Here is a 22,322-nt window from a genome sequence, read left to right as displayed (position 1 = left end):
CCGCGCCCCTTCCCCTCCCCCACTTTTGTGTCTCCCCCGCCGCCCTCCGCCGCCCTGGGCCTCCCTCTCCCCTCTGACTTTTGACCCCTCCCCTCCCCCTTCTTGACCCCTCCGTTCGGCCCGCACCCCCCTCCTTGACCCTCCAGACTCCCCTCCCCCCCGGCCTCCCCCTCCCCCTGCCTTTGTGTCCCCACCGGCCTTGGGCCTCCCCCTCCCCCTCCCCCAGCAGCCGTGCAGCCCCCTCCTCACCCCCTCTCCTCACCTCTCCTCCTTCCTCTGTCCAGCCCCTGCCTTGCTTTGCCACTGAGTGTCCAGGGGACTTTGGGGTGGGCTCTCCTCTGTGAGGCTCTACCAGGACTGCCGGGCAGTGCCAAGAAGAAGAGAGCCTTCCTAAGAGCCCTGGCCCGGTGGGCACAGCAACCAGGGTAGTGGGCACTGCCTGCGGGCTTGCCCCGCTGTTCCCCTCCGAGATCCCTCCCAGCTGGGTGGTCCTCCCTCCCCTCCTGGCAGGTGCCCATCCGCTCCGCTCCTCATCTCTCCCGCCTGCCCCTCTCGCCCTGTCACTTCCCCACCTCGGCCCTCCTGCCCGTGCCCACCTGCCTCTTCCTTTCTCTCGGCTCTGCCACCCATCTTATGCGGCTCCCGCTTGCAGGTGCTCCCGCCGAGCCATGGAACTCGGGGGCAAGAAGAAGCTCCACGCGCTGTCCCTGGCGGAGAAGATCCAGGTGCTCGAGCTCCTCGACGAGTCCAAGATGTCCCAGTCGGAGGTGGCCCGGAGGTTCCAGGTCTCTCAGCCCCAGATCTCCCGAATCTGCAAGAACAAGGAGAAGCTGCTGGCGGACTGGTGTAGTGGCACTGCCAACCGGGAGCGGAAGCGCAAGCGGGAGTCCAAGTACAGCGGCATCGACGAGGCGCTGCTGTGCTGGTACCACATCGCCAGGGCCAAGGCTTGGGACGTCACGGGCCCCATGCTGCTGCACAAAGCCAAGGAGCTGGCCGACCTCATGGGCCAGCACTTCGTGCCCAGCATCGGCTGGCTGGTGCGCTGGAAGCGCCGCAACAATGTGGGTTTGGGGGCCCGCCATGGCCTCCCTCCTCCTTCTCGGGCTTCCCCAGAGCCTCCTCCCTCGGGCGCTGACCCCCATCCTCCCATTACCCTGAAAGACTTTTCCCCAGAGGACATTTTTGGCTGTACCGAGGTACCCTTATTGTATCGGGCAGTCCCAGGTGGGGTGGCATTGGGCGATCGGGTACAGGTATTACTGTGTGTCAACAGCGGAGGGACGGAGAAGCGTCGGCTAGTGGTCGTGGGGGGCCGTCAGCCTTCCCCCCGCTGTTTCTTTGGGGTCAGCAGCGAAACTCTGCCTGTCCTCTACCGCCCCGGCCCAGGGATCCCGTGGGCAGACTGGCTGTCCCAGCTGGACGAGGACATGGGGCAGCAAGGCCGACATGTGGCATTGCTGCTGACCGCCCACCCTGCTAGGGGGGCCGCAGACCTGCCTGACCTCCGGCACGTAAGGCTGTTGCTTCTGCCTGCTGACGGAACCATACCTTGCTTACCCACTCCCGTGGTGCGAGACTTCAAGTGCCGTTACCGGCACCGTCTCCTGAGTAAGCTGGCTGCTCTCCGAGGGGAGACGCAGGGCACGTCTCTGGCTGCTGCCGGGGCAGGCATCACGGTGCTTGATGCCTTGCACATGATGGCAGCTGCCTGGGAGAGAGTACCCGCCACCTTCATCAGAAGCAGCTTTGCCCTTGCTGGTCTGTGGCCCAGCAGAACTCCCCCATCTACAAAAGAAGTACCCAAGATGCCCGCCTTGCCCACTGGACTGAGACCTGAAGAATTTTCTCGTTTTGTGGACCTGGAGGGTGAGGAGACAGGCACAGGAGGATGCAAAGAAGAAGTGATCAGTGAGGGTGAGGAAGAGAATGGGGAGGGTAGCTTCATGCCTTTGCCAACCAAAGCAGATGCCTTACGGGCACTGGGCACATTGCGGCGATGGTTTGAGTGTAATGGGGCTTCACCTGAACTTTTTGGGAAATTTTACGACTGTGAAGAGGAAGTAGAACGCATGTGCTACCAGTGAGGGCTCCCCAGGTCCATCAGAGTCCCCCACCTTCTTGTTTCCCATGGAAACGCTAACAGAAGGCACGCTGGGGATTTCTTTCCAGTGGAAATAAGACTCCCTGTTGAGAAGAGAAGCTGGGACACCCAAGGTCAAGCTATGAAAGTTTCTTCATCCTTGAACAGAAAGGCTTAAAACTGGTACCATTGATGGGGCAGATAATTCTGAATATATTGTCTAGAAATACTTTAACCCTTTTGGAATTCTAGAATATTCAGCGAGAAACTATCAACAGGGAAACTGGGAGCTTGGATATGAGGAATCTAGGCTTTACAGCCAGCTGAGAGCTCCCATGAATTCTGTGTAAAAAATCAGTTCTGCTGATGGCAACCAAGTGTTGAAATAGGAATCCTGTGTGTCACTTAAACAGAACCATAGGAATTTGAGCCTAAGGCAGTGGATCACCAACACCTTCCTCATTCCCAGGCCAGGCCTTTCAGCGTTGACTACAAATCACTGCCTCTTCCCCCTTAGATCACTGGGGGGTTGGTGCTACAGCTCAGGTTTCCAGGCAAGACGAGTAAAAAGCACCTCAGGAGAAGGGCAAGCTGCATTAACCCCTTTAGAGCATATATTCCTGGTATAAAAAGATTAAATCCAAGAAATACCTGGGGAATAGCCAAAAAGATAGATGTCACCCCCCCCCCCGGGACTCGAGACCTGTAGAGAAAACTAAGAGTACTCATTTGTCATATCAAAGCCAGGGCCCTAATTTTCCTGAAGAAATTTTCTGGTCTTTGTTCTTGGCTCCTTGTAGATATTGGAGGGAGGCTGACCATCTGATGTGACATCTGGCCAGTCCAGTTACTCTTTCAAAGCTCAGAATTTCTAGACTAGTGGAGAAGTAACTGGGGAAGCTGAGACCTTATAACTTGATCTGGATCTCCAAAGTCAGTATGGGTTAGGGAAAATACTAGGGTAGCCTTTGTTACCCTAAAGGCTGAGGCATAAAAATCACCAAGCCTGTCTGGTGTTGGGAGAGCTCTGCCAAACTACTTTAGGCAAATACTCTCTGTACCTCACACTGAGTGGATTGGACAAGAGCAAGACCCTTGGAAGTGATAGTCTGTATTTCTAAGGTTGCCTCAAACCAAGGGTTTGAAAAGAAGGCACCAGTTTTACAGCCCAAAGTTTTGTTTGTTTTTTGCTTTTTTTGCAAGGCAATGGCGTTAAGTGACTTGCCTAAGGCCACACAGCTAAATGATTAAGTGTCTGAGGTCAGATTTGAACTGAGGTCCTCCTGACTCCAGAACTAGTGCTTTATCCAGAGGGCCCAGAGCCCAGAGTTTTTGTTTTTCTTACCAAATCCTCAAAGGGAATGACTGAGAGTATAGGAGGAAATCATGTCTTAGGGTTGGAGACCCTGATTCCTGGGTATATCTTGATCCCAAGTTGATCCATCACCCCCAAATTATGTATTGAGCCCCTGAAATGATGAGCCAGTCTGGGAAAAGCCTGCCCTTAGCACCAGCATCTACTTGACTCTACATACTTGGTTTGGCTTTGGAGATGGTAATCTCCAATCAGTTTTTTTAAAGCAGTAAGCACACTTATGAATATTCATTTACAATTTGACGAAAAAAGTCGCTTGTTCCAGGGTCTTTTGAGATCCAACTGCTTCACAGGTATGGTGTTCTTCCTTATCCTTCCATTTTTCTCTCCAAGATTTTGAACCATTGTTAAAGAAAATTCCAAAATCCCTTGAACTTTCCATTTCAGACTTTAGGTTAGGCAGTGTAGGCATCTCAGCCACTAACACTGACCCTCTTTATTAAAGGGCTCAGGGAGAGGAGAAACCCAAAGGAAAATCACAACCATGAGCATCTTCTGAACTCATAGTGGATGAGAGGATTAAGAACTGGAAGGTTGGGGTCAACTGTCCCTTTGCCAATGATGCAGGGAAGCTCAGCAGTGGCTTGCCTAAGGTTGCATAGCTAGGAAGTAGCAGATCCAGTAATTAGCTGAGGCAGAATTTGAACCCTAGTCTCCTGTCCCTGTGTCTAGTGTTCTGGTAGAATCACAGCCACCTTTCTCCTAGAATTACAGAGCTAGAGGGAATCTCTAGAGATCATCTTACCTGGCCCCTGCCTCAAGAACGTCAGTGATGAACTGATTTCTCTTTTTAAAAAGTCTTTAAAAATAAAAAGTCTACTTCTTCCTGTGAGCTTTTCCAGTGTTGAGTTTTCTTACAGGCATATGGTTCTTCCTTTTATCTAATCTTAATCTCTTACTAAAACATTAACCCTGACCTCTCTTTTTTTGTCCTCATTGCAGATGAACTAGTTAATGTTCTTGGGCTTGGGAGAATTCCTTATATTTCTGGAGATTTCCATGAAGTCATTGCTTGGCCTTCAGGGCTTATATATCCAACCTTTTAATTTCCTTACCACTTTAAAATGTGAAACCCAAATTAGACACAAGGCTTGACCAAGGCCAAAATATAAGGAAATGCTATTCAGGCTCATATGTTAGCAGGAAAGATCTTGACTCATTCAATTTCTAATTTACTAAGACCTCTGGATGGAAAGCAAAGGGGAAGGGAACGAGGCTTGATTTAAGACTCACCCCCACCACTCGTGTCAACTTCCACCTAAGTTGTCCTCCTCTAGTGGGGTAGAGGGAGCCTTTGCTTTTCCGCAATGTGGCACATCAGCTGGAGCAAATCCTACCAGGCTAGATAGGCTAGGTGTGAACCCAGGGATAGGCCTGTCCTCTGGCTAGCTGCAGTAGGAAGAGTTTTTTAGCCACATGAGGCAACTTCTGAGATATTCTCTTAAACCCTCGGGGAAGGGTTGGGATGTGAGGAAGTGGTCAGCATGCATGCCTCCCCAATCAGCTCCTTTTTTTTTTCAGGATCCTCATCTAGATCTGGAAGGGCCCTCAATGGCTATACAGGCCACCCACCACCACCATCCTCATTGTACAGACAAGGAAACAGACCCAGAGTAGTCTGTTGTTTGTTGTCCTTTATGCTTGCCTATGGTTCCCTTCCATCCCGGTCCTGATGGATCGCATTTATCCAGGCCAATTGAAACCCAATTCCTGGCACCCAAAGAACAAGTCATTTTGTCCAGTTTGGGTAAAGGAGGCAGATTGAATGACACCAAAATTTTGGATACCAAATTGAGATTCAGTTTCAGAGTTAGAACTTTCTGGGAAAGTAGGAGACATCACACAAAAGGCTTAACTCAGGAACCGGAGGAGATGCTCATAGCTGAAGAAGGTCACAGCATTGACAGGAAAGGCCCGGGCACTGTTAAGGGTCAATCCCCGGAAGAAGACACCTGGCCCTTCTTGTCGGGCATTGCTCACTATGCAATCCAGTAACCCCCGATACTTTCGCTGCTTAAGCCCATCCATTTGCATCCGGGACTTCATCACATCCATTGGAGTAGCTGTGGTCCAGGACATTATCCCTGCAAAGCCCCCAGCCACCAGCATTGTAGCTGAGCCTGCAATTAAGAAGCAGAAAGATCTGAGAACCCAAATGCTTCCTCCCCTGTGCTCTACCATCTTGGAATGTGGGCATACAGCCAACAAAGTATCCCATCTCTGGGCACCCCTGCACATCCCTGCTCCCTGCTATCCTCCAGCCATGATATAAAAATGAGATGTTGAGCCCCTCTCCTTTTTCTTACTGAGCTTTTACTCACCAGGTTCCTTGCTGTCTTTAGAAAGCCACCGACTGAGCTTTTCATAAGTGAGGAAATAGAGGCCCAGAGTAGGAGTATCCCTCAGCACCAGAGCCCAAGCTCCCCGAAATAAGCCCCGGGGCCCCTCCTCCCGGAGGATGCTCCTGGCACAGTGCAGGGGACCTCTATACTTGGGTGGGGCTACTCCCGGCCTAGCCCGTGGCTCTGTCTGGTTCTGCAGGCGAACTTTGATGAGGTCAAAAGGAGCCAAGCAGTAGGCCTATGGAGAAGCAAAGGAGATCAGTTGGGAGGGAGGGCTGGCCAACAACAGCCTGATGAGAGAACCATTTCCACTCATCAGAGAAGCATGCAAAGGAGACACAAGTAAAGAAAGCAGAAAAGGGATGAGCTATGCCTTAGGGAGACTCACCAGGGATGAGTCTTCTGACCCTAAGCTTCCTCTTTGGACCCCACAGGCATTGAACCCCTGACCCTTAATCTCACTTAGCATGGTGATGTTCTAGTCAGTTGTATCAATCCCAAAAGTTCCCAGTGACATGCCTTCATAACATTTCTCCCTTGGTAACCTCTGCAGCTTCAACAGGCTCCCTTGCACAACACCTCCTGGTCCTACCTTCATACTTCTGAGTGTGGCAAATGAGGGAATGTCTTGGCATTTAGCAATACTAGAAATATTCAATAGGAGGTTGAATTAGAGAGAAGACTGGGGAAACTTGTAGACTGGAATTATTGAGATTAGAATGTGGGGATCTCAGCAGGTTGGCACCAAAGTGATGTAGGAGTGATGGGGGCTTCTGTTAGCCAGACAAAAACTGGAGTATTCTGACCAAAACAAGCCAACTAATAATTTCCTGATGTGCCATCATGATCATTTATTCCAAGAGTTGAAGGAGTCGCCAAGGGGAAGACACATATCAAACCTGAGTCTCACTAACAGGGAAGAACTGATCAATAGGGTGGGAATGGCAAGAACCTCAGTGGGAAGTGCCTGCTCCCTCCTAGACTGTGTGTGGTAGAGGAAAGGAGATGCAGAAACCATATGACATACACCTGAGGTTTGAGGAAAGTAGATTTCAGAAGGTTCAAAGGAAGCTTAATGTAACAGGACTGGGACTGCTCACTACAAAAGGGAGGATCTTATGGACTCAATCTACAGTGGAAGTCAGACCAGGACTAGGAAATGCAAAGCTAATGACACAAACAAAAGCAATGCCAATGAAGAAAAATGGAAGTTTGAAAAGATCAATGTGGGTGCCCAGAGGATTCCCTAGCCAAATTAGGTTTTTAAAACATATACATAATAACTAGCACTGTACAGGTCTCACTTAACCTTCCCAGAAATCCTGTAAAGTACTATTTTACAGATGAAGAAGACTGGGCTTGAACTAAGACTTGCCCAGAATCATGAAGAAATTGGATTTGAACTCCTCCTGTTTTTCTGAGAGAGTGAGGCTAGTGACTTCATGCACACACACACACACACACACACACACACCCCTTAAATTCAATGTCATGAGCCTCTTCAAGAAAAAAGCAGCAAATTTTGAGTAGAACAAGCTGCCCCACTGGGTCCAAGTGGCCCATTCCAGGTGGGTAATGCAGCTCTTTCCTTCCCTCCCTCCCCTCCTCTCCCTCTGTCCACATAGGGAATCATACCCTTACCTATGGATGATCTGCCTAAAGGAATATAAATTTTGGTTGCTAAAACCTAACAAAATATCTTAGGGTTTGGAGACTAGATTTTTTTTTATGGAACATGTCTCAAATCCAAATCACTCTGGCTCTCATTGATTGGCCAACAAAATTGGGTCCCAACCCTAGCATCACTTGGTCAATGTTTGGATAACTGATGGCTCCAAGTGAATGTAATAGCAATTGTTTCTATTTTTGCCAGAAACCCTCAGGGTTTTCTCCTTCTCAGATAGATTTAATTTTTTTGATTAGGTAAAAAGGCCATTCCTGCCTCATTTCTTTCTTATCTAGCCTTAATCCCTGAATAGCTGTTACCTCAAACAAACTGAGACTTGAGAAAGAACTTAGCTCAAATTGGTCAAGGCTTCCCAGTGCATCTGGGACCATCTCCAGTCATCCTGATCTCTATCTGGCCACTGAACCAATATGGCCCAAGAGAAGAGAGAGAAAAGAGGCTGGTGACTTTGCACAGCACCCCCTCGCTTAAATCCAGTTCACCGGCAAGTTATGGCATCACCTTCCTGATGTAAGGGTCCTCTTGGAGAATGAAGGGCCAACAATGACTGCTGCTAGGGGGCGCAGTACTCTCACTCACTATGCTACCTAGCTGCCTAGAAGATAAATAACACGAGTCTAGAACTGTCCCATAAAATTAGTTTCAAGAACCCTGATTCTTAGAAGTAGTTGGGCCTGGAGAGGGAAGCTTAGGACACTAAAAAAAGGATAGAATGTGAGATCTGTGCCAGGGAAGATAAAAGCAGAAATGAGATAACTGACAAAACTGACAAAAGAGAGATAGTCTGATTCTCTTTTCTCTGCCAAGGAGAATGACTTTCGTCAAAATGCCAGAACAAAAATGGTTAAGGAAGAGAATTGATATAAAAGGTAAGAAACCAGTCAGAGTTCACCTGGCAACCCTTGATGAAAACAGGTGCATTCCATCCTAAGGACCTGAGAGAATGGGCAGACATAAAAATGGAAAACGGAAGAGAGAACATAAGATGGAAGAGGGGCAAATGTCCCAGTGTTAAAGAGAAAAGTGGGGGAGAAAGGGAGCCTTAGATGAGTGAGATTGACTTGATTTCTGTGACAACTCTAGGATAGATCTTTAAAGGAATGGATGGCAAACATTGAGAAACAGTTAACTAGCTTCCTCAAAGACAGGTCATGCCAAACTGATCTCATTTCCTTTTTATGATAGAATACCTCGATTCTAAGCAAAGAATTTGAAAAAGTATATCAAAATATTCTTGGGGGAAAGAGTGACATAGGCTATCAATAACAATTTGATGGATTAAGAATTAATTGATGGGGGTGGCTAGGTGGTATAGTGGATAAAGCACCGGCCCTGGAGTCAGGAGTACCTGGGTTCAAATCTGGCCTCAGACACTTAATAATTACCTAGCTGTGTGGCCTTGGGCAAGCCACTTAACCCCATTTGCCTTGCAAAAACTAAAAATAAAGAATTAATTGATGAGCAAAGGACAGTTATTAATGGATCAAAGTCAACTTGGCCAAAGGTCTCCAGGAGAATGCCCCAGGGCTCCGTGTTTGACTTTGGTATGTTTAACATTTTGTCAGTGAACTATATAAGTCACAGAGGGCATGTTCATGCAGGTGACAGTTTTGATAACAGCATCAGGATCCAAAAAGAGGTTGACAAGCTAAAATATTAGACTCTTGTAATGAAATTCAACAGACACAAAATATCTTATTCTTAAGTACAAAAAAAAAAAAACCAGCCACACAAATATAGGAAGTGGGTAAGCCTCCTGGTTAGACAGCAGTTTGCCTGAAATAGATCTTGGGGCTTTAACAACTGCAATATGTCAGTCAACAAAGCAAATGGGACCTTGGTTGCATGGGGAAGGACAGAGAAAAGGGAAGGGAGAGTTCCACAGTCCTCTGCCTTTCTTTGACCTCATCTGGAACACTGAGAGCTGGAGTGTCCAAAGTGGGGCAACCAGTACTTCTAAGTGCCTCCTATGGGCTAGTGTGAAAAGCACTGAGAGCAAAAAAAGAGTCAAGAGATGGGTCCTGCTTACAAGGAGTTCATGATCTAATGGTAGAGACAAATCCAAATACATCCATACAAGCTTTTTTGAGGATGAATGGGAAATAATTAACAGAGAGAAGACATTGGAATTAAAAGGTGTTGGGAAAGCCTTCTTAAGGAAGGTAAGATTTTAATTGGATCTTCTAGGAAGCAAGGGAAGTCAGCAGGCAGAGACAAGGAGGGAAGGCTTTCAGGCATAGAGGCGGCCAGAGAAAATACCCAGAGCTAGAAAATGGAGGGTCTTGCCCATGCAACAGTCAGGAGGCAGGTATCCTTGGATAGAAGGATAGATTCTGTAGTGTAAAGTATAAGAATAAGGAAGGATAGGGGAGGCAGGTGTATGCCAAGCTTTGAATGCCAAGCAGAGCATTTTGCAATTGGACCTGCAGGCAACAGGGAGTCACTGAAGTTTATTGAGGAGGGGGGACATGGTCAGATCCATGTTTTATGAAAATCACTTTGCTGGGTGAAATGGTAGATGGATTGGAGGGGAAAGAAGTATTTGACAGGCCTCATCAGCATTTTGGATGGGAGCAGGTAGTGAGAAGTTAGGAATGATGATACGAAGATGTTGAAAGAGCTTGAGCTCATGGCAAGAGGATTGGCTGATGGACTTGGCATGGTTAGCCTGGATCAGAGAGGACTGGGTGAGGGCTAGAGGTGAGGAATAACACAAATACTTGAAGAGCTGTCAGGCTGACAGGCATCCAATAGATTAGACTTGCTCTGATTGACCAGGGAACAGAGTCAGTAACTTTGGGGACGAAGGAAGAATGGATGGAATGCGTAGGGTTCCCCCTCCCTAGGGGCATGGAAGCAGAGGCTACTTAAGTAGCCTCCCACCAGTTGCACTGGCTGGTTACTGAGCTGTCCTCCTACTGAGGAAAATTGAGGTTCTAGAAAGAAATGAGGACCTGAAGCCTCAACCAGGCTAGGGCTGTACTCATTCCCTAAGGAATAATAAAACCCACCAATAGAACACTTGAAGTTTGGCTAAAAGAATGGCTCTCACGTAGGCTCTCTTCCCTGCAAGGACTGACTATTCCCATGTTGCAGATGAAGAAACCAAGGTTCATTCGTTGTCATACAAAATTCCTGCCCGGACCCTTGACTTCCTCTCTCCTTTCTATGGCTTTTCTACCGAAATCTCGGAGCTGTCCCAGGTTGTCAAGACTAGGATGGGGGCCTGCACCAGGATGGGAGCAGCATCAGAGAGAATATATTGCAAAGGAGAAAGCTCAGATATGGAGATGGGGTGGGGTGCGAGGCCAGGACGACCCTTGGCTTGTGATCAGGAGGACTGGGAGGATGATGGTGGTGCCCACAATAAAAGCCTAAAGACTAAAGAAAAGCAAGATTAATAGTGAAGTGAGGACCTGAGCTGATCCTGAGGTCAAGAGAAGGGTGGGGCTGAAGGTTCAGATGTGGGACTAAGGTTAGGATGGAGATGGTGACTTGATTTTTGCAAAACTTTCAAAACCTCAGTTCTCCTTAACCAGCTGTCAACTGTGTCAGGGAAACAGCAGGCCCATCTGTTGTTGTTAGGCCAACTAACCCTCCTGGTCTCCTCTTCATCTGGCCCTCTGGCAGATGCCTCACTTGCCAGTACCCACAGCTTATCATCCTTGGCACAGTGAATAGAGCAGGGCCAGGGGAGTCAGGAAGACCTGAGTTAAACTCAGCCTCAAAGCACACATGGACTGTGTAACCCTGGGTAAGTCACTTTCACCTGTCTAATCCAGTTTTCTCATCTGTAAAAGGAGCAGGTGAAGGAAATGGCAAATCACTCCAGGATCTCTACCAAGAAAACCCCAAATGGCGTCATGAAGAGTTGGACATGACTGAATAACTCAACAGACAGGAAGTTACCTACTCTGAGGTCCAGACCCCTCCCTTTAGAAAGGAACCTCTCAGATGTTCCTGAACTGCCCCTGTTCCATGGCCTTTCTTGCCTTTCTTCCTCTGCTCCATCCTTCCACTCTCTAGCCTCCCTTGCATAGGTCAAGATCCCTTGTGGCCTCTTCAGCTATCTTGATTTTCCTACCAAAGCCCTTTCTTTTTCTTAAGGAAGGCTTCATTCCTCTGGGACCTGGATAGGGGGAGCAAGGGCTGAACCTTGTCTGGAACCCCTTTGATTCTTCTTCCAGGAAGGAGGCTAGTCTATGTCACAATATGTCTATGCCTGAGAATCGAAGGGGTCCCGGAGGTCACCAAGTCACACCCCTTCATTTGAGGGGTGAAGAAAACAGGCTCAGGGAGTAATTTGCCTAAGGTAAGTCATCTACAGGTCAGGATTAGATGCCAGATCTTCTGTCTCCAAGTCTACTACATGTTCTGGCTTCTAGCTTCACAAGTTTTTCTCATAGCCTAAACCCACCCAGGCCCTCCAAACTGTGTGGTACCAGTCTCCACCCTTCCTATTGTCATTCAGTCGTGTCTGACTCTTTGTGACCCTCTTTGGAGTTATCTTGGCATAAGTATTGGAGTGTTTGTTATTTTACAGATGAGGAAACTGAGGCAACAAGGTGAAGTGAGTTGCCCAGGGTCTCACAGCTAGGAAGTATCTGAGGCCAGATTTGAATTCAGGAAGATGAGTCTTCCTGACTCCAAGCCCAGTGTTCTATTCATCCTTTCCATCCCTATTGTGGGCACCATCATCATCCTCCCAGTCCTACTGCTCACAAACCAAGGGTGGTCCTAGGCTCTCACCCCACCCCATCTCCATATCTGAGCTTTCTCCTTTGCAGTATCTTCTCTCTGACACTGCTCCCACCCTGGTGCAGGCCCCCATCCTAGCTTATTGCAATGGATGCTGGGGTCTCTACCTCTGCCATCTACAGGTAGGCTTAGGAAAGTGAATTAGGTGCTGGTCCAAGACCACAGTAGGGCCCAATTCTAGGGTCCCAGTCTTGTTTTGGAGGACTCCAATCTGGAGACTTTGGGGAGAATGAAGGTATGTGCCTCCAGGCAGTCTGGGAATGAAGAGAAACTTGAACCTTTTGGGGGGCTAGTAATCATTAACTTCAGTAAACAACCCAACCCTTTGTCATCACTGTGGACTGTGATCCTCATTAGGAATGAGAAATGTGATACTAAGCAGAGATATGCTGAAGGGTCCCTGGGGACTAAACTACAAGATGCCACAAATGGGGAAGGCAGAAGATGAGTTCAAATCCCTACTAGCTCCTTGAGCCCCAATTTCCCAATCTGTCAAATGGGTGCAATAATACTCACTATCCTGATGTGAGAAAAGCATTTCATAAACCTCCAACATGCTCTATCACTGGGAAGAGCCGCACACTCATGGTCCTTAGAGCACATGCTGTGGTTGCAGAAATGTCTCGGGTGGTGTTCGGGACCCCATTGGGGTTTTCTCAACAGAGATCCTGGAGAGGTTTGTGCTCTTTTCTTCTCCCATTCATTTTACAAATGAGGACACTGAGGCAGCCAGGGTACAATGACTTGCCCAGGGTCACCTGGCTGGTCAGACTTGCATCCTGCAGGCCAGGCACTCTGACCACTGCACCACTTGGCTGCACAAAAGACATTTACTGATACCCTTTCCTTCCCAAATAGCTTCCTCCTAGGACTTGGCTTCCTTCCACCCCACCCCCAAAGGCTCATGAAATGAAGATGAAGGACAAAGACTAAAACAGCTATCTGAGTTACTTAATGACTAATACTGCACAGCCTCGATCCCTGGGAGCGAGTGTTCATTAACAGGTCAGGTTGGCAGCTGAGTTGGGGTGCCATGGCTGCTGGGTCAGACCAGGAGGGAGCTAGGCTGAGGGTAAGGAGAGGAAAAGATGGAGGGGTTACCCTGCAGAGGCCTCGAAGCCCGTGCTGGGCCATGTGGCTGTCAGCGTTACCAGGGGCCCCTCTTGTAGAATAGAACCGAGCATTAGGCTACAGTTGCAGTTCAGTTTCAAGATACATTTATCTGGCACTTACATGTGCTAGGCTCTGGGCTAAGTGCTGAGGGTACAAGGACAAAAATGAATAAATGGATCCTGACCTGCCAGGGACCCCATTCCCTTGGGGAACACCACCTACATACAGACAAGTGGGAATAAGATAATTGGAGGGGAGAGCAAACACACTAGTTAGTGTTCCTGAGAGGATCAGGAAAGGTGGACACTGTAGGAAGGAGCACCCAAGATGAGCCTTGAAAGAAAGAGTCGAAGGGGGAGGGGGATGTGGAGGATGTACTAGGCTTAGAGATCGCCTACGGCAAAGTGCAGCAATGGGATGCCCAAGTCGACTAATTTGGCTGGAGCCAGATGGTGAAGGAGCTTTTAAAGCTAAGCATTAGACAGTTAGCTCCTGGAGGACAGGGCCTGGCACAGAAGGTGCCTGATAAATATTTTAAGGATTGATTGAGCAAGAGGGAACCACTTAGGGCTCTAGAGCTGGAGCCGGGCTTGGGAAGATCTTGCCTTAGGAAGAGCATATTGGCAACTGGGGAAGAGTAGGGGAGACCAGCTGCAGATGCTGCTACGGATCAAGGGCAGGGACCAAGGAGTGGAGTGAGGGGGGATTTGGCACCCAAAGGAGGGAGAGGGAAGAGTGGAACACTACACCAGGGTTGCAAACCTGGATGACCAGAATTTGTTGCTTGAGCCACATTGGGATCTGCGATGTCAAATGGCCATCCAATAGGGAATGTCCAACAGGCAGCCAGTGATGATGGAATGGTGCTAAATCTAGAGATGTGGGAATCATCTTTGTTGAGAAGAGGATTAAATCCATTGGAGGATAGGAAGGAAGGAAGTGTGAAGCAAGAAGGACACTCATGGTTAGAAGGTAGGAGAAAAATGAAGAGAGAGTAGTACCAAGGGATGATAAATAAATGGTCATTACTCATTGGAACATAGATCTAGAGCCAAAAGTGATGTCATTCAACTCTTTCATTTTATAGATTAGGAAACTGAAAACCAAAGAGATCAGGCAACTGGCCCAAAGTCACACAGAAAGGAAATATTAGAAGTGGGGTATGACCCCAGCTCCTCTGATTCCAGAACCCCACAATATTTCCAAATATTCCATAATTTCCACCACTTGCAGAGGTCATGAGTCTCACCAGGATAGTAGTAGCCTTAGGGTTCAAGAGTTCCCTCCTTGGTCACCTGGTCTTTTCAACATCTCTCCCTTCCTTCTGTCCCTCCTTCACCTCTAGAGGGTCCAGACACCAGGCCTACATAGACCATCATTTTGACCAGTATTCCAAGTGGGCCTACAGCCTGTAGAATTTAGAAACAGGGGTCGGAGCCAAGATGGCAGTGTGAAGGCAGCATTTCCCAGGAACTCCTTACCCTCAAAATTCCAAAAGCCAACAAATTATGACTAGCCAAAATTTAGAGGGGCAGAACCCACAGAAAGACTGAGTGATACATTTTCCCAGTCCAAGATAATTTAGAGGTTCCATGGGAAAAGTGTGTTTCACCAGGACCAGGAGATGGAAAAAGCCCCAATGGCAGCACAGCCCAGAACAGCTTGAAGTGGTGGGAAGAGAATTCTTCTACACTAGAATGAATGTGGAGTAAGGGAGCACCAGCCACAGAACCTGCAGCAAGAATCTGGAGAAAGCAGCCTGTACCTACAGAGCATAGCCCAAAGATGATAAGGGGGTCAGGAGAGAGTTCAGAAATTTCTCTGCTCTCCCTTAGGGTAGGACTCTGCTGTTTACCCACACTCAGATCCAGGTTGCAATTTGGGCTTCCATACTAAAATAGCCAAGCAAGACCCTTCCTTACAGCTCCTGGGCAAAGGAAAATGCTGTGGTCATCTACATATCAAAGCATGGGCAAGAGAGCATAAGACCTTGGAGGGTCCCAGTGGGGTGTCCCCCCCCAAAAAAAAAACCCAAAGCCTTGGAAGTGCTGTAAATTAGTCTTGGGCTGAGGAAATGAGTAAACAATTGAAAAAGAATAACCTGACCATAGAGAATCACTTTAGTCCCATGGAAGATCAAAACTTAGATAATGACAAAATCCACAACCAAAACCTCCAAGAGAAATAGAAAATGGGCTCAGACTATGGATGAGCTCAAAAAAGACTTTGAAGGGGCAGGTAGGTGGTGCAGTGGATAGAGCACCAGCCCTGGAGTCAGGAGTGCCTGAGTTCAAATTTGGCCTCAGATATTTAATAATTACCTAGCTATGTGGCCTTGAGCAAGCCACTTAACCCCATTTGCCTTGAAAAAAAAACCTAAAAAAAATTTTAAAATTAAAAAAAAAAGGCTGAAAAGCAATTAAGGGAGGAGAAATGAGAGCAATGCAGAAAAATCATGAAAACAGCTTGGTGAAAGAAATACAAAGAAATACAAAAAAATACTGAAGAAAATAATATGTTAAAAACTGGTTTAGGCCTAATGGAAAAAGCAAAACAAAAGGCAAATGAGGAGAAGAACGCCTTTAAAAGCAGAAATGGCCAGCTAGAAAAGGAGATAAAAAAGCTCTCTAAAGAAACTAACTCCTTCAAATACAGAATGAAACTAAAGGAAGCTGATGACTTTGCAAGAAATCAGGAAGAAATAAAACTCTTCCAAAAAAAAGTCAAAAATTAGAAGAAAATGTGAAATATCTCATTGGAAAAAACAACTGACCTCAAAAACAGATCCAGAAGAAACAATTTAAAAATTATTGGGCTATCTGAAAGCCACGACCAGGAGAAGAGCCTAGACTTCATTTTTAAAGAAAATACAGCAAAATTGCCCTGAGATCCTAGAAGCAGAGGGTAAAATAGAAATTGGGGGAATTCACCAGTCACCTCCTGAAAGAGATCCCAAAAGAAAAACTTCCAGGAATATTATAGCCAAATTCCAAAACTCCCAAATCAAAGACAAAATTCTAAAACCTGCCAGAAACAGACAATTGAACTACTGAGGTTCCATAGTCAGGAATACACAGAATCTGGCAGCATCTACATTAAGGGCTTGTAGGGATTGGAATATGATATTCTGGAAGGCAAAAGATCTTGGTTTTCAACCAAGAATCAACTACCCAGAAAAACTGAACATCCTCTTTCAGGGGAAAAGATGGATTTTCAATGAAACAGGGGACTTTCAAACTTTCCTATTGAAACAACCTGAGCTGAACAGAAAGTTTGATCTCCAAGTACAGGACTCAGGTGAACCATAGAGGGGGTAGATGAGAAGGACTAACTATGAGGAATTTAATGATATTGAACATTTTGTATTCCTGCACGGGAAGAAGATAATGCTAACTCATATGAACTTTCTCATTTATAAAAGCTATTAGGAGCATATATAGACAGGGCACAGGATGGAGCAGAATATAATGGTATAGTAAAAAGATGGAGTCAATGGGTGATAAAGGAAAGTACTGGGAGAAAGGGAAAGGAGATGAAGAAGCTAAGAAATTTCACATAAGAGTCAAGAAAAAGCTTTTTCAATGAAGTAGAAAAGGGGAAATGAGTGAGCCTTCATTCTCATCAGAAATGGCTCAGAAGGGGCGGCTAGGTGGCACAGTGGATAGAGCACCGGCCCTGGAGTCAGGAGTACCTGAGTTCCAATCCAGCCTCAGACACTTTATAATTACCTAGCTGTGTGGCCTTGGGCAAGCCACTTAACCCCAGTGCCTTGCAAAATAAAAAACAAAAAGAAATGGTTCAGAGAGGAAATAACATACACACTTAATAGGGTGAAGACATCTGTCTTACCCCCAGAGAAAAATGAGAAGAAAGGGATGGGATAAGAGGGAATGGGGGGAGGGAAGAGGGGCATAGGTGATAGAAGAGTGGGAAGATTGAGGGAGAGGGTACACAGATTCAACACACTTTTGGACAGGGCCAGGATGAAAAGAGAGAGAGAATAGAATAAATGAATGGGGAAGAATAGAGTGGAGGTACAGCTAGTAATAGCAACTGTGGGGAAAATATTGAAGCAACTTCTCTGGTGGACTTATGATAAAGAAAGCAACTCACCCCAGAGACAGAGCCATTGGAATCTGAACCCAGACTGAAGTACATTTCTCTCTCTCTCTCTCTCTCTCTCTCTCTCTCTCTCTCTCTCTCTCTCTCTTTCTCTGTTTTTTTTATTTTTTTATCTCCAAAGATTTTTTTTTAGGTTTTTGCAAGGCAATGGGGTTAAATGGCTTGCCCAAGGCCTCATGGCTAGGTAATTATTAAGTATCTGAGACCGGATTTGAACCCAGGTACTCCTGACTCCAGTGCTTTATCCACTGAGCCACCTAGCTGCCCCTCTCTCACTATTCTTGAGGTTTCTCATCTTCGGGGGGGGGTATGTTTACTCTTATAACAAAATTATTGTAATAATAGTAATAATAAATTTTTTAAAAAATTTTAAAAGTTGGGAACAATTCTTCATTGATCTCAAGGTAAAACTTTGGGGTCTCCTGTAAGAAGGTGTTGTGGGGGTGGGAGGGATAGTTTCAGGTTACCCTTTACAGAGACATTTGGCCTTATCTGCCAGAAAAGAAGGCTTAAAGAGAAACATGCCTTTTCTGACCATCTTTGATAATGATAGCATGGAATATGGCTACATCACAGGTCCTAACCCTAGCCCAAGGAAGGGATGGCCAGAAGATGTGGTCACCTGGATGTCAGTACTCTGGCACTTCAGCAGAAGGAAGTGTCCCTGGTGTCCAGAATGGTGGGTCATGCTTACCTGTACAAACCCTGCAATGCTGCCAGCCACAAAGATGTGGCCATAGTTGGGGGGTTGGGCCTTTCGGTCCTGGTGGGAGGTGGAGCTTAGCAGAAGCAGGGAGTTGCTGTAGGTTCCAAAGAGGACAGAGTTGACCACGGCCACACTGCCAATGGGGAAACTCATTCCCTTAAAGAAGCCCAGGATCTGTAGACAGAGACAGAGTCAGGCCTGGGATGGAAATGGGCCTTGCTGGGTATGTTCCAATGGGGCTCACGGGGGTCAGGCTCTCCTAGTCATTCGTTCCATTTATCCCACAAGATTTTATCAAGGGCTTATAGTACTAGGGGCTGGGTACCAAGAAGCCCTGTCTTCCAGAGAATGATAATCTATTTGAAGTAGAACCTACCTACTCTTTGCCTACAGGGACCCAGAGATAGGTAGAAATCTTGAAATCCTACTGTCAGTCACAGAAGGTCAACACTGAACCCTGACCCTCGTTCAAATTCCCTCAATTTACTAAGTAAAGTGGGGTCCAGTGAGGGAGAAGAGACTCGGAGAGTCTGAGCTTGGCTCCCACCTCCACCACTCACTCCCTGGATGCCCTCATGATGCTTTGGGCTCTAGGACCCTGTCTCCTCATCTGTAAAATGAGAATCAAATGACTTCTAGGATCCTTCCAGCTTCGAAATGATGATCAGGTGAGCCTAGGAGTCTGATCCTAAGGTAGACAATGGCAAAGCTGGGACAAGAACCCAGGTTTCTGCAGATTCCAAGTAAGATCTTTCCCATCCTGCCTCTCAGGCCAACCCCGTGGCCTTGACCCCTTTCTCCCCTGCAGCCCAAACCTCATTTTCTCTCTGCATCAGTGTAGAAAAGAGCTGGTGCTTGGGGGAGCAGGGGGGAGGAGAGACCTACTCCTGCCCAAATGCCCCCTCTACTTCTTACTGACTCCCGACGATATGTTTTGATCACACAGTCCACAATTCCCCGGTATGCGTTCTGGGTCTGCAGCCGAACCTGGAGGCAGAGGAGACACCAGACTCACCATTAGGAGGTGGAGGGACTTGGGCATGAAGGGCCAAGGAAAGGGCATATGATGGGGGGGGGGCCTGCAGCCATCCCCACAAGCCAGTGGGTCTCCTCATTGATGTTTGTATTCCACTACCCAGGAACCAGCCCAGCTACGAGAGCTGCTGCTTTGGGCCCAGGATTCTTGCTACTCAGATGGCATGGGAATCCACACCCTGACCTCAAGTGGTCCAGATGTTCAGCCCCTTCTTCCAGATGGTTGGTGACCACAGCTTTTCTCAGTCTCACCTTCACTGTGTCTATGGGGTGTCCCAGCATCAAGCCCACAATTCCTGTAGATGAGGAGAAAGAGCTAGGTCACAGGGCCAGAAAGAGAGCATCTCCACAGAAGGGAGAAGGGAGCTGACCTCCCCTTATCTTGCTCCTTCCTCCTCAGGAATCAAGAAGAAAGAATTGCATCTTTTTCTTCTCTAGTCCTGGGGACTCTCTCCTGGCTGCTTCTGGCTCTAGTGTCTTGGATCAGATAGCCTTGGACTTTCCTGACCCCCTCTCAAGCTAGAATTTCTTCTTTATGGAATTCTGGATCTGGAAGGAACTTCAGAGAGAGTGGGGAAGGAGTCTCAGCTTTCCAACCTTGACTTTTTCCCCATACAATCCTCTGACTAGGAACAGAGGATACTCTTAGGCAGGGAGATTCTGAAGGGTGACAACTCCTAAAATGTAGGAAATTTTTGGGTCCCTGGGGAGAATGAAGGGAGCAGACTACCTTTAACATTTGGAGTGCTAAGGCCTAAAGGGAAAGTAGGTGGAGAGCCTTAGCACTCCATGAAGATACCCCAGTTCTAGAGGCAGGTCTGCCAGAAGTCTGAGGTCCAAGCTACCTTCCCCAGCTCCCAGAGTCTATTGAGACTGAGTAGGAGAGTGGAGTGAGAAGTACCAAGGGCTGGGTCTACACACACTCACCAAGACCCTAAGGATCAGGACAGCCTGGGTGTCCATCTATACCATGATGGGGGTCATTCAGAATTGGAAAAGCAGTCACCTTTCCCTCCTGTCACAACTATGACCCTGACCCAGATAAACAGATCCGAGGTCAGACTACACCAAAGGGCACCCGTCCAGAAGACCTTTCGTGGATCATCTTCAGACACTGTGGGGAGATGGAAGAGAGACAGGGGCCCAAGACAGGGGAAACCCTTTCTCTAAAAGTGGTTTAAATTGTGAATGTGACCAGACATAGGGAGTCCAACCAGAACACAGGGAGTGCCCTAACCATGGCTTGTCACACTAGGTCTGGTCTTGGTGCAGTCCTCATTGATCTCTCTCTCTCTCTCTCTCTCTCTCTCTCTCTCTGTCTGTCTCTGTCTCTCTATCTGTCTCTGTCTCTCCTTTATCTCATTCTCTTTCTCTTGCTCACTTTCCTATCTCTTTTCCTTCCTGTCTCTGTCTGTTCCTCTCTTTTTCTCACAGTGATGCTCCATTGAAGGGTACTCTGACACACTAGAAAGAAAAATTTCTCACCAGAGATCCAGCCAGCCACAAACTCTTCTACAGGCATCGTCTAAGGCACACAGGGCCAGGAACCAGGGGCTCTGGCGAAGGGGGAGAAGTTGGCCCAAGTGTAGCTCAGCTCCTCCCCCAGGCCTGAGCTGATAACTTCTCACTAATGTTTAAACCTTGGGGCAGGGGAGTGAAAAATGGCCCAGTGCCCAGGCCCAAGGACCTTGGAGGGAGGGACGGAACTCGGATAAAGTGCAAGAAGAGAAGAGGAACAAACTGAAATGTTCTCAGAGGCGGGGACAAGGAGGTGACCAGGTTTCAGCCCCGGGTTCTCAGCACCAAGACAGAAAGGGCTCTCCCCCTCCTCACAGGCATGTTGGATGTCTGAGGAGGGAACCCAGGATCCTGACTCCCAGGTCAGGCCAATGCCTGGCCCAAACCAAGCTAGTATGGAAGCCGGCCTCTGCCTCCTGATGTCCTGCTGCCCTGTCTTGCTCTCCCCTCGAGCCACCAGTGCTTTGGGGAAGCTCACCTCAAGGGTCCTGACCAGAGCAGTCAAGAGGGCAAAGAACCACTAGATGGCAATGCAAACTCACTGTAGGCCACAGAGCAGGTAGGAAGCAGGACACCACATCCATGAGGATCACCCACCAGAGTAGAGGATGGGCTGTTTACACCCCCCACATCTGAATGACTCAACCTCTCTTTCCATGATTCTTATGCCTGCCTGCCTCACAGGCCTTGTGTAGGGATGGAGTCCCTGGAAAGGGCAAGGGCCTTGGGTGTAGAGGCTGAGGTTCCCAAATGACCTTTGCACAGCCACAGCCCAAAACAAGGGAGAGGGCCCAAGAATGCAGGAGAGCAAAGGAAGGAGGCCCTGCCAAGTGGTATACTCTAGGTCAGCGGGGAGGAACCTTTTGTCTGCCTAGAGCCATTTGGATATTTATACCATCATTTGTGGGTCATACACAATTATCAACTTAAAAAATATTTGCTGCTATATTTGGTCATTTTTTAATTAATTCACCCCTAAAAAAACTCCTAGATTTATTGAATTTCGAGTCCTACCTGTGGTGGCCATGACAGTGCCGGACCAAATGATTTTGCAGGCCAGATGTCCTGTCCTGCTCTAGGTGGAGGACCCTGGATCCTCTCTCCCTGGACTTAAATCTTGAAGTCTTCTTGCCAGACACTAACCAGACTTCCAGCGATTTCCTCATTATCACTGGGAGCAGGGCCTCAAACCAGGAGCCTTGACTATGTTTGACAAGCAGCTTTGACTACCCTTCTCAAGTCTTTCTGGGCCTGTTTCCTCATCTATGGGATCATAACTATAGGATCCTCACCTAGAAGACCTGAAGGGCCATTTAGTCAAGCCCTGGTTAAACAGACAGAGAAACTGAAGGCTGGAAAAGCTAAGAGACTTGTCTTAAAGTCACACAGGGAGTAAATGACAGGACTTTTTCTACTGAACTCCAACTCTCACCTGCCATCCCTCACCCTTACCACCTCAACCCATCTTCTCTTCTGATCAGTTTCTGGATGACATCTTTAGTGCTATTTCCCCATTGATTACAGTGGTCCTTGAACTGAACTTCAAAAGAAGCTAAGGATGCTAGGAGGGAGATATGAAGGAC

At 47.7% G+C, this 22,322-nt stretch overlaps 2 protein-coding genes across 3 annotated transcripts; one reads left to right on the top strand and one right to left on the bottom strand.

The window, feature by feature from the left end:
- The first annotated feature begins 483 nt into the window (after positions 1 to 483).
- TIGD3 (tigger transposable element derived 3) lies at positions 484 to 4,471 on the top strand. Its single transcript, XM_074231081.1, has one exon. It carries the CDS (start codon positions 669 to 671, stop codon positions 2,085 to 2,087), a length of 1,419 nt encoding a protein of 472 aa, XP_074087182.1. The 5' UTR covers positions 484 to 668; the 3' UTR covers positions 2,088 to 4,471.
- SLC25A45 (solute carrier family 25 member 45) lies at positions 3,584 to 21,453 on the bottom strand. Of its 2 annotated transcripts, XM_074231085.1 has the most exons (7): positions 20,707 to 21,453; positions 20,149 to 20,253; positions 19,474 to 19,517; positions 19,102 to 19,173; positions 18,175 to 18,360; positions 5,780 to 6,038; positions 3,584 to 5,578 (listed from the first exon to the last, which is right to left on the bottom strand). In XM_074231085.1, exons 3-7 carry the CDS (start codon positions 19,501 to 19,503, stop codon positions 5,310 to 5,312), a joined length of 816 nt encoding a protein of 271 aa, XP_074087186.1. In that variant the 5' UTR covers positions 19,504 to 19,517; positions 20,149 to 20,253; positions 20,707 to 21,453; the 3' UTR covers positions 3,584 to 5,309. The 2 variants fall into 2 exon arrangements, with proteins under 2 accessions (XP_074087186.1, XP_074087185.1); XM_074231084.1 differs by lacking the exon at positions 20,149 to 20,253 and having other exon boundaries at positions 3,586 to 5,578.
- Positions 21,454 to 22,322: the final 869 nt, after the last annotated feature.

The sequence above is a fragment of the Macrotis lagotis genome, chromosome 3, assembly GCF_037893015.1.
Source record: "Macrotis lagotis isolate mMagLag1 chromosome 3, bilby.v1.9.chrom.fasta, whole genome shotgun sequence".
In the NCBI taxonomy this organism is placed as follows: Eukaryota; Metazoa; Chordata; class Mammalia; order Peramelemorphia; family Peramelidae; genus Macrotis; species Macrotis lagotis.
Note: the sequence above shows the minus strand (reverse complement) of the source record. Positions and strands in the feature narration are given on the sequence as shown.

Bases quoted from the DNA above. Each gene is read 5' to 3' on its own strand.
- TIGD3 (XM_074231081.1), top strand. From the start codon at position 669: ATGGAACTCGGGGGCAAGAAGAAGCTCCACGCGCTGTCCCTGGCGGAG.
- SLC25A45 (XM_074231084.1), bottom strand. From the start codon at position 20,743: ATGCCTGTAGAAGAGTTTGTGGCTGGCTGGATCTCTG. The intron at 19,518-20,706 runs GTGAGAAATTTT...CCTCATCTACAG, and splicing joins TGTGGCTGGCTGGATCTCTG to GAATTGTGGGCTTGATGCTG. The intron at 19,174-19,473 runs GTGAGACTGAGA...CTCTGCCTCCAG, and splicing joins ACCCCATAGACACAGTGAAG to GTTCGGCTGCAGACCCAGAA.